Source organism: Taudactylus pleione, unplaced genomic scaffold, assembly GCF_031769625.1.
Source record: "Taudactylus pleione unplaced genomic scaffold, aTauple2 ptg000683l, whole genome shotgun sequence".
Taxonomy (NCBI): Eukaryota; Metazoa; Chordata; class Amphibia; order Anura; family Myobatrachidae; genus Taudactylus; species Taudactylus pleione.
In genome coordinates, this window is record NW_028285085.1 from 944,214 (window position 1) to 956,413 (window position 12,200).

Genomic DNA, 12,200 nt, shown 5'->3' on the forward strand with positions numbered 1-12,200 from the left:
TCAAATAAACAAAACATAAAATAAATCCTAACCCGTCTGGGCTCTAACGAGAAAGTAAATTCTCTCACTAACCGAACACTAAATAAGCTCACATCCACAGTACCTTCTGGATTGTTGCAAACAGTGTCTCTGAGCAAGCTAACCTGTGGGCCTGCTCTCCCAGGTATGAGACACTGCACCAAGACATTACACAGCTTTTATGAGCCACTTCCAGGTGTAATCACTCATTAGCCTGCTCCCAGGCTGAAAGGCCTAACACCTGAAATGGCCCCGTGGATGGAGCCCTCCCTTCTCTCTCACATCCACACCCCCAGGACCCATTCTCTGGCTTTTACCAAAAGCCGACACTCAGATCTGTTAGTAAAACAGACTCTTCCTGGGGGTTAAAACACATATTGCAGGAATCTGGGACACAAATACACGCCATCCCTAACTTCTCCAGTGCTTCTATCACAATATGAATATATATATATATATATATATCAGATTATGTGGAGCCATAGATCACAACACAATGGGAAAGAATCTGAGTTGGACACATCTGCAACTGTTCTCCATATGTCCATGGCAGCCTGCTTATTATAATGTATGATAATGCGAGAATTCGAGCCCATTCTGCCCGGTGTTCTCACATCCGCAGCCGTCATCATTAGTATGGGCGCTTACACCTGCCCTACGGTGGCTGCAGAAGATCCAGCTGAAATAGACGTCCTACATGCCCACAGAGTTCTATTTGATTGCACAGTCGCCGCCCAGAAATGGCCTTTTCATGGAAAGTGTGGTCTGTCAAGCAAGGGATCAATCTGTTTGCAGTAGTGGTCTCCTCCCTCAGTAAGAGTATGACTGATCCTGCGCATGCACAGTCACCAATTTTTCTCCTCCACTGAAATCCATGGGATACCTCTGTATCTGCAGATATGGGCGACTTAGAATCAGGCCCAATATCACCCTACACCGTGGTTCCAAAACTGTGTGCCATGGGTTGGTGGCCCAGGGCCAAATCTTATTATTTATGGTCAATGTGATAGGCAAAACCAGTGCTAGTAGCTGGCAATCATAAAATGCCAATCACAATCAGAAGCGCAATCCTGCCCACCACCACATACCTTACTCTAAGGGTGACAGCTGAGCACAGTGTACTTCATTTACATTTTTTTACACAGTTTCTCAATATTAAATATTTGGCCTAGGGGTGCTGTGGAACAAATTCTGATTCACTAGGGCGCCATAATTCTGAAAGTGTGGGAATCACTGCACTACACTACAGAAAGGTTTACCATAGATGGCCTAGGGCACTAATTATGCCCCATCTTTCACTCACTGGCACCTGCAAAGTCAGGGCTCCCTTGTCTAAAGAGGGCATTCCTACTTACAACAATGTGCCCCCTCCGGTGATCACATGTGGTCACCAAACAATGACAGCCTAAACTACCTGCACTATCGAAAACATGACATTTTTCAGACATTGAGGAGGGGGATGGGGGTTTTAAATGCCGGATCTTCCACATCCTGGGCCAGATAATAGCCTAAACCAGGGTCCTCCAGGAAGTATAGACAACCATCGGTACATCGGGTTCCATCGGATCAGACCGCAGTGCATGCAGTTGACTGTACCATACCGCAAGCACTGCGAGCAGTTTAGTGTATTATTCAACCAGGTGACGTGTACTACGACGCTGCCTGTTAATTATGCATGCCCCAGAAACAGCGTGAAAACACTCTGGCACGCCTGCATCCGCAACTCCACTCCCCCGTTACTACTGGCCTGCCCCACAATAGAGAATGGTATTGGCATCATGAGCGTCATGGTTACACCTTCCCTGCACTCTTGGGCCCCTAGAGAGTCCCATGCCATTTGTGCCTGCCACCCTCTCGCCACCTGTCTCGGTATATACTGATGTGATAAATTAGCCTCTATATGGTCATAGAACTGTTTGGTACTATCTAATAATGCATCTTTCTTTTTTACTGCAGACAGCTGAAGTCAATGGACCTGGAGCTGGCACCTCCCTTTACCGTCAGTGGCACAATGCATGCTCATGGCCCAATGGCAGGATATCACTATTCTCAGTTCCAAGACAGTGAGGTGTAAAGAGAAAAAACACTGGACTAAGGGAACATAGAAAGAGGATTGGGGACATTCTCAAAGAGTCTTTAAAATTCAACTTCTTCATTGCAGAACCTGTCTGAAGCTCAGCATCCCGTATTTTCTCTGTACATCATCCATGCTGGCTAACTCCTCATTGCTGTCACTAAATGACAAAAATAAACATATAGCTCCCAGTCTCCAACTCATTACCCCTAACATACACATGTATAGAGACACATGATGTGTACACCTAGCTGTCCTGCTGCTTGCCTGAGGTGACCTGACACATCCCTGCCCTGGGCCTGTTTCTTACCCATTATTTTGCACATGTCTTTCTCTTGGTATCCTCTTCTGCTGCAATGTCATGCAGTATAATCAGTGTCACATAGGTCCCTGTCATTGTACAGAATCTCCTCTATCCCTCCATTGAGGTCACTGACATCATAATATGGTGGTGAGACAAAGCTGGGCAGAGGCTGGGCCACACATTATAACAAAAGTTTTGGTGCTGTAATATATACCCACTGTGACACATTGGCTCCTATGGCAGGAGCAGGGCGAAACTGGCTATCTGACAAATAACAAAGGGCCGATGGCCTGTTTGGCCGGTCCAGACTGAAACCCTGGTTGAAGGAATATGGTGAACCGCGCTATTATCAAATGGAATGCTTCAATATCTTTCAACATTAAAAAATAATATGCATATTCATAAACATGGGTAATATAATCATATAGAATATAAATTGTTTAAACATACACAGCGGCTTGGTTGAGTGTAATCAAATGGTTTTAATATCAAATAAAATCACATAACAAATTGGAAAATGAAATAAAATCAATGAGGATCACCTCACATATAATAAATAATTACCAGCCAGGCTGTTCCCCCCACCATCATTCCAATTGGGATATCACTAATTTGATTCCGGACCGGCTAACACATCTATTCCAGCCCACTCCTGTATCTGGAACCACGCATAATATACTGCCCAGTTTTGGACTTTATCAGGACGTGACGCTCCACTGGAGGCTGGTAATTATTTATTGCTGGACATTAATCCGGATTGAACAGTGACTCATGTCTGTATACAACAGGTTACAATTAACTTGAACCATATGATTGTCACAAGACTGTCCCTTTCATGCCAATATAATTTATTGGACCCACCATTGCATTGGACTGAACCTTGCTTACTTATATGTGAGGTGATCCTCATTGATTTTATTTCATTTTCCAATTTGTTATGTGATTTTATTTGATATTAAAACCATTTGATTACACTCAACCAAGCCGCTGTGTATGTTTAAACAATTTATATTCTATATGATTATATTACCCATGTTTATGAATATGCATATTATTTTTTAATGTTGAAAGATATTGAAGCATTCCATTTGATAATAGCGTGGTTCACCATATTCCTTGTACTTGTATATCTATTAGGGGGCTGACTACCCCCTTTGGACCTGCAGCTTAGACAGCGCCTCTGATATCCATTTGAAACCCTGGTTGAGCAGCTCTGCCTCCCGGCACACTGCTCGGCCGGGATGCTGAGAGAAGGGGTGTGCGCTGAGGCCATGCCCCTGTGCGGCGGCACCACACCCCGTGCAGCAATCATGTGATGCTATGGCACGCACACAGTGATTCATGCCAGAGCTGGTCTTGAGCCACAGCTCATCCGTGAGCAGGAGCATAGCTAGAAATGTCTGGGCCCCATGACTTTATTATGAATGGCCCCTCATTGCTCCATCATAAAGTCATACCCATACCCATTGTAATGTCTGCATGTCCCCAGTCAGAATCCAATAGGACTGAGGCCCTGATTCAGACCCGGTCGCTCTGACAGAGCGCTCACTCTGAAGCTTTTTTTTTTTTTAGAACGGCCTCCTGGCCGCTCGCATAGCTGTGGGTGACTACCCACAGCTACAGCGAGCGGCCATGATGATGGTCGCGATGGTCAATACCATCACGACCATCGGGCTTGCGACGAGACCCTTGTGGTAGGGTCTCGTGGCCGCAAGCCCCAGAGAGCTTTCGGCTCTAACAGAGCCGGAAGCTCTCTACTGACATCACTTGTGATGTCAGTGGGGCCGCCCCCAAACAACAGGCGTTCTCATGGGAACGCCTCCATTTGGGCAGCCACCCCCTCCGGCCCGCCCACCAAAGGGGGCGAGCTGTCACTCAACATCGACAGCTCGACCCCTTTGTTGCGAGACCCGGAGTGACGGAGTGCCCGTCGCTTTCCGGGTCTTGCGCATGCGCACGACGGAGCCGGCTCCGTCGTGCGCATGTGTTCTGGGCCACCATCAACCCAATTGCGAGCACTCAGTGCTTGCGACCGGGTCTGAATCAGGTCCTGAGTACTAATTGCAACAGTAGCAATTTGAAACGTTAGTCTGAATTATATGTATGTTTATTTTATTCTAATTATTGTCTTGCCGCTGTAACTGCTTGGAGATAAGTTCATTATTAAGCCATATAAAGTTTGATCTGAAAATCACATTTTATTTAATGGTACAGGGCCTTGTACAGCCGCCTACCATTTGCATACATCCCAACATCAGCCAATGGTAATTCAATATGGAGGGTGTGGCTACAGCACACCAGGGGTGTGCCTGCATCATAGTGGGTGTGGAAATGCCCTGTGTGGGGGTGGCCAGGCTCCAGTCATTGTAAAATGCCATATTATGGTGTTTTGATGGAAATACCTCCAATCCTACCACAAATCAGTAGCAAAGTACTCATGACGGGTGGGGTGGACTGATTGCAATCAGGACGGTTGGGAGGTCAGCCTTTGCATGGTTCTTTTGCTGTTGCTATGTTGCTATAGTTACCTTGCTCTCTGGCTGATCCCAGACAGGCACGACAATATATCCATATCTGATGCAGTTGCTGAGATGACACACATTACATATGATCGCTCTGTCTGAGCCGATCATGACCTGCAGTCACTACTATACAGTATATTAAACAGAATCTAGATCTCACAGAAGAATTACACCCACCATTGTCCATATATTGTGCTTTCTTCTGACGATCATATTGAAGACTGGCTTTAGCGATATATCTTAATTTTTATAAGTTATTTTTTTGGTAGTACAAAAAAAAAAAAAGCGAAAGTCCCCAATTGCATACACTTTCATTTTCTATTTTGTTATTACTTTCTGGCACAAAATATAGTCTCATTTTAGAATAAAAGGAAGTTGTGGTTCTCATTTCTGTTTTCACATCATTCTAGTGATTTCCTCTACTGTATTTACACTGATATTAGCATTTTTTGGATGATAAAAAAAACAGGCAAACTTATTTTTTTTTTAGTTCTATGTTTGGTTTAATAATTTTTCATTATGTGGTAGTTATTATCACGGTGCTCCCCACTTCTAACCCTATACACTGGATCACCATATACACTGGAGTGCCCAAGGTTACATATACATTTCTGTCTTTTATGCAGTTATATAAATAGGTGACAAGTACATTTTCCTTACAATTCTGTTCTGTCATTGTCATGGATGCTCTCCTCTCAGTGCAGAGTCTGGCTGACATGGGTGGTTGGGCATTACCCAGTCAATCTGGCATTACCTACAGTCTTTTTTTCGGTGTAGGATAGACTTTATTTGTTCTCTACCTTTTTGGTCTCCCAGCTGATTTCAATATGTTGCGATACCTGATTGTAAATATTGAGTGCTATTAGTAACAATAGCCATATGAAACATTTCCAATAAATTATTGAAATTAAAAGTTTTCTTAACCTATTTTTTATTATGAATGTTTGTGCACTTGTAATATTATGTGTATTTGCTAAGCCAAAATACTGTATACTACATGTTACTTTTAGAATATCAAGAATGTGTGTGTATTGTTTTCAAGTGTGTTTTAACTGACCTTATAATATTTGTTATGTTTTTTATCTGATGTTTTATCAAATTAAAAACATAAGCACTTAAATTATTCCCTTTAGTTATTGAATTAGTCAAGTTAGAAAATGAATAGACAGTTGGCACCAAACATAGGGCCTGATTCAGACCCGGTCGCAAGCGCTGAGCGCTCGCAACCGGGTTGATGGTGGCCCAGAGTGCATGCGCACGTTCCCATGTGAATGCCTACCGTTTGGGGCCGGCCCCACTGACATCACGAGTGATGTCAGTGAGAGAAATTTCGGCTCTGTTAGAGCCGAAATCTCTCTGGGGCTTGCGGCAACGAGACCCTACCACAAGGGTCTCGTCGCAAGCCCGATGGTCGCGATGATCTTGACCATCGCAACCATCTTTCTGGCCGATCGCTATAGCTGTGGGTGGTCACCCACAGCTATGCGAGCGGCCAGGAGGCCGTTCTAAAGGAAAAATAGTCCAGCCATGATTCAGAACGAGCACTCTGTCAAAGCGTCCGGCTATGAATCAGGGCCTCAGAGCATTAAAATAAACAAATCATCAAATTAAAACAACCAATAGCCATGATGCTGAATATTTTTTATTGAAGTACAGTACATGGGCTAGTTTTGAGAACTAGTATTTATTTAAGCTTCACCTGACCGTGCCACACTATATACTGTATTTTCCTTTACTTTGGAGGTGTTCGGTATATTGATTTGATCTGTCAGGACACTGATATTCAATGAGCATTAATTATATTTCTTCTTTGTATGGATATATTGGTTGTTTATATTTGGTTACTTGTAATTTTTAGTGCACTATGTTTCTCTTTTTATTATTTTTTTTCAGAATTTATACACAGAACTGGGTTATTTCAATGGAGGTGTTATAAAACACCAGATTATTTGTATAAGACCACTAGAGCCACACTACAGAGGTCTTCTGCTTATAACAGCCACCCGTTGTTCCCTTAGAGTAGAGTACACTCACCGGTACTTAGGATGCTGCCAGGTCCTCAAACTGAGGACAGTAGGAACTTATACAATTCTCTAGTGCTCTAGTGATTGCAGGATAATCGACGGGAGTAGTATAAACAAGGCAATATATAGACAAACATAGGTCATAGATGCTGAAAGCACCTACAGCAATGCTGTTACTTGCAATGATATACAACAGCAGAATAGATACACTCTTAGAAGCATGATATACAGTATAAGCTTGCAGGTGGTAATTCAATAAAGAAATGCAGAGGCTAAAGTATACAATGGGTCACGGGTGTAGAGACAGTCCAGGTTCCAATCAGACTGGGGGTCTCCAGGTACACAGACAGGGCAAGGCACACGCAGGAAAGACACCAGGATTCAGAATCCAGACCAGAGGTTACGCAGGAGCATAAGCTATAACCAGCATTGGTGTGCAGGGCTGGCTGCCTTTTAAAAAGAACCTGCACCAATAGCAGGAAGCCAGTGAGACCAGCCCCCCTAGTTCAATGCAACTAGGGGGGCTGCATGCAGAGCTGGTGCCCTGGCTGCTAGTCCTGACTGGGACCACAATCCCCTGCGGCCACCTAGTGTCCCGGGACTCACGTCAATAATGAGGCGAGATGGCAGCTCATAACAGAACGCAGCCATCTTGTATGCATGATCACTATTTATTTATTTATCAATTGTTTCAATGTATAGTTGTCATCACTGCTTTCACTAAGCACTATAAGTCTACATCTGCATATGTATTTAAAGTTAGATTATTATTATTTCATTTAAATAGATTATATTTTCTTTTGATGGTAATAGATGAACTGGAAAACATGTACTCTTTGGGGTCCTGAGGACCCAGTGTGACAACCTCTGCCATAGACTACAAGCACTTGAGGACACTCATAAATCAAATAACGAGCCATAAAAAAAAAAAATATGTTAACCATAAAAATATCTAAAGTGTTGTTTTAACTTGGTATTTTTATGGTTATAATATTTTTTTTTTTTATGGCTCGTTATTTGACTTATGAGTGTCCTCAAGTGCTTGTAGTCTATGGCAGAGGTTGTCACACTGGGTCCTCAGGACCCCAGAGAGTACATGTTTTCCAGGTCACCTAGTAGCTGCACAGGTTTATTACCAAATGTCACATTTCAAAGATCCACAGGTGATCTGGAAAACATGAACTGTTTGGGGTCCTGAGGACCAAGTTTGAGAATCACTGTTGTAGGGTGACACGCCAATGGCACTGCAGACAAACATAAATAACAGGTAGTTGTTGTGTTGGCGCCATCATGTACAATATTTGGAGGACCTCCAAGCCTTGTCCTTCCTCTCTTTATTTTATAGCCAGAAGCTAATTTCTAGTGCTGGCATCAATATCTGTCTGCTAGCCCCTAGGGCAGCAGTTATATAGCAGAAATAGCGAGCACTCCTAATATCCTACAGCAGGGGCGGATTGGGATGGAAAACCAGCCCGGGAAATTTCTGGAAGCAGCCCTTATGGGGGCGGGTCTGTTGAGGGGGTGGGTCTGTTGAGGAGGGCAGGATACTCCCTCCTCTTAGGGCCTGGAGGGGCTTTTGCAAGCCACTGAGGGGAGCAGGGTCAGCAACAGAAATCTTGTGAATGATAAACTCTTTTTGGGGTCCCCCATCCCTTTGAACTAGGTACAGGCCAGTCAGTTTGGAAGTCTTTTTTTCTTACCTATATTGTGGTTTCTCTGCAACGGGGGAAACTCTGAAGAATTTGAACCACACTGAACAGCGTCTTCAGCCGGTATTCACTATTCATGTAGATCACACTGTCTGGAAGATGCCTGTTTATGTAGAAATATAACCAATGTCATCATCATAACCAGATAATGAATAGTAACAGAAGTGTTTGTGCAGGCCAAAATGTGAATTTCCCTGATCAAACAATTTCTGTATCTTTCCAGGCCCCCGTGTTACTCCAGACCCCCTTACGTCTCTCCATCCTCAGGCCCCCTGTGGTTCTCCAGGCTCCCTGTGTCTCTCCATCTCCAGGCCTCCATGTCTCTCTCCAGGACCCCCTGCGTCTCTCCATACCCAGGCCCACCTGTAGCTCTCAGCCTCATTCCCCAGCCCGTGTGTCTCAGCCTCATTCCTCAGACCCAGTGTGTCTCAGCCCCATTCTCCCAGACCCAGTGTGTCTCTCAACCCCATTCCCTCAGACCCAATGTGTCTCTCATCCTCATTCCCCCAGCGTGTCTCAGCCTCATTCCTCAGAACCAGTGTGTCTCAGCCCCATTCCCCCAGACCCAGTGTGTCTCTCAACCCCATTCCCTCAGACCCAGTGTGTCTCTCATCCTCATTCCCCCAGCGTGTCTCAGCCTCATTCCTCAGACCCAGTGTGTCTCAGCCACATTCCCTCAGACCCAGTGTGTCTCTCAGCCTCATTCCCCCAGCATGTCTCAGCCTCATCCCTTAGACCCAGTGTGTCTTGGCCCCACTAACTCAGACCCAGTGTGTCAGCCCCATTCCCCCAGACCCAGTGTGTGTCTCTCAGCCCCATTCCCCCAGCCTGTGCCTCAGACCCAGTGTGTCTGTCAGCCTCATTCCCCCAGCGTGTCTCAGCCTCATCCCTCAGACCCAGTGTGTCTCGGCCCCATTCCCTCAGATCCAGTGTGTGTCTCTCAGCCACATCCCCCCAGCCTGTGCCTCAGCCCCAGCGTGTCTCAGCCTCATTCCTCAGACCCAGTGTGTGTCTATCGGACCCATTCCTCCAAGCCAGTGTTTGTCTCAACCCCATTCCCCAGTGTGTGTCTCAGCTCCTGTGTGCCTGCCTCATTCCCCCAAACACCAGTGTGTCTCAACCCCATTCCCCAGCCTCAGTGTGACTCAGCCCCAGTGTGTCAGCCTCATTCCCCCCAGCACCAGTGTGTTTTCTCAGCCCCAGTGTGTGTCAGCCCCAGTGTGTCGGCCTCATTCCTCCTAGCCCCAGTGTGCATCTCAGCCTCATTATATCTCCAGCCCTGTCGGCCTCATTCCTCCTAGCACCAGTGTGTATCTCAGCCCCATTCCCCCCCCCAGACCCACAAAGTGTTACAGCCCCATTCCCCCCAGACCCAGTGTGTATCAGTTCCAGTGTGCCCTAGCCCCAGTGTGTCTCAGCCTCATTCCCCCCTGCCCCTGTGGTCTGAGCAGCCTCAGTGTGGCCCAGCCCCAATGTGTGTCAGTGTCAGCCTCTTTCCACCAGCCCCAGTGTTTCTCTCAAACCCCCCCATCACCCCCTGTGTAGCCACCGCTGCCGCCACCACTTACTTGCAGCTCCTCTGCCCGCTGCTTGTCTTGGCCGCGTGGTGCCACGTCACTGTGTCGCCAGGGCCGGCAACAGAAATCCTGGGGCCCGCCACACTAATTTTTTTGGGGCCCCCTATCTCCTCTCAGTACGTATTTGCAGGTCGACCATTGACTCATCCCCAGTGTCTCTCAGCCCTATCCTTGCCTGTGTTGCACCAGCCTCATCCTAGCTGGTGTCGCTACAGCACCATCCGTGTCTCCAGCCTCATCCCTGTGTCTCTCCATCTCCAGCCATCCACTCATCTCTCCTCTGTCTCTCAGCTTAATCATCCCCCAGCACCTCTGTCTCTCAGTTTAATCAACCCTCAGCCACTCTGTCTCATAGTGTAATCATCCCCCAGCCCCGTCTCTCAATTTAATCAGCCCCCTCTGTCTCTCATCCCCCAGCCCATCTCTCAGTGTGATCATCCCCCAGCCCCATCTGACTCTCAGTGTGATCATCCCCCAGCCGCACTGACTCTTAGTGTGATCATCCCCCAGACCCCTCTGTCTCTCATTTTAATCATATTTCAGCTCCATCTCTCAATGTAATCTTCCCCCAGCCCCCTTTGTCCCTCAGTTTAATCATTCCCCCCTCTATCTCTCAGTTTGACTCCTGTGTTTCTCCCCAGGCCCATTCCCCAGCCTGTGTCTCCCCAGTGCCTGTATGTCTCAGCTCTATCTGCCCCCTTCATCTGCAGGCCTCGACCACCCGCCGTGTTACTCCAGCCCAGCCCACACTTACCTGCTGCGGCTGCCTGCCCTGCTGCGGTGCTCTGTTCCTATTTCCCGGCGGTCAGCTCAGACCCGACTCCGTCTCCTCTCTATTCCAGCGGCGTGACATTATGACGTCACGTGCGCTACACCGGTCGGCCCTGATTACTCAGCTCTGCGCCGGGCTGCTGGCCCCAGCTTCTACTTGTGCCTGTCTCCAGCAGTTGGCCAGCGGCAGAGGCAAGGGACGGGGGACATGAACGGGGCCCCTCGGAGGCTGAAGTTGCAGAACTGCCGCGATCGGAGCTGAGCTCCGATCGCGGCAGCGGGGGGTGGATAAGTGCTGGGTGGCCGCTGCCCACTATGGGGACCGGCCCAGCGGGAACCAGCCCGGTTTCCAGGCGGCCCAATCCGCCCCTGTCCTACAGTCACTGAGAAGCTGAGCCCCCTCACTTCAGCTCCATTTCTTACATTTTTGGCACAGCAACAATTATGTCCTTGCAGGAACACATTATGTTGTCCTGTCACAAGGAGAAGCTGCTGAGTTTCATTATGTATCCACTGCAACCTTCACTTTTGTTGGATGTCATTTCGGTGCATCCTTGTCATTGACATTCTCAGTTATAAATTATTATTTGTCTTTTCAGCTAAAATTGAAAGACATAATACATAATTACAGTTTGTTCCAAGGATTCCAAGAATAAAACAACACAGCTGTTCTTAGCTTCTAGAACTACAGTACTAACTAAGCACAGTGGTCCCTTAAACATATATTACAGAATGCCCATCCAGGTTCAGCAGGTATGCTAGTATACTAAAGTGCGGTCTTTAGAAGTGTAGATGTTGTCCATAGCAACCAATCAAATTCTAGCTATTATCTTCTAGAAGGTGTTAGATAAATGATAAGTAGAATCTGATTGGTTGCAACATCTCCACTTCTAAAAACACACACTAGTAAATATACCCCTAGAACTTCAACTGACTTCTAAAGCAAACTTCAGGTGTTTTGCCAATAGGCAGACGGTAAGGGATTCTGGGCCATATTCACAGACTGGCTAGTATCAGAGCCAGATATACAGATACATATATGAACACAATGGTTCATGTGGGCATTATACAAAGGTGCAGCAGTATATAGTGCTGGATATTTGGTGTGTTTTGATCAGGGATGTGTGGAGATAAAGGTAGACAGGGGAGGCAGTGCCTCACCTGACAGACACTTTTACTCCAGAGTTTTGACAATAAAAAT

At 46.5% G+C, this 12,200-nt stretch overlaps 1 protein-coding gene across 1 annotated transcript in view; it reads left to right on the forward strand.

Annotated features, from left to right (window-relative positions):
* SMIM35 (small integral membrane protein 35) overlaps positions 1–2,092 on the forward strand; it is a 46,663-nt gene extending 44,571 nt beyond the window's left edge. The window contains exon 4 of the mRNA XM_088456006.1: positions 1,975–2,092. Coding sequence (XP_088312132.1) covers positions 1,975–2,092 — 118 coding nt within the window. The remainder of the gene's footprint in view (positions 1–1,974) is intronic.
* Positions 2,093–12,200: the final 10,108 nt, after the last annotated feature.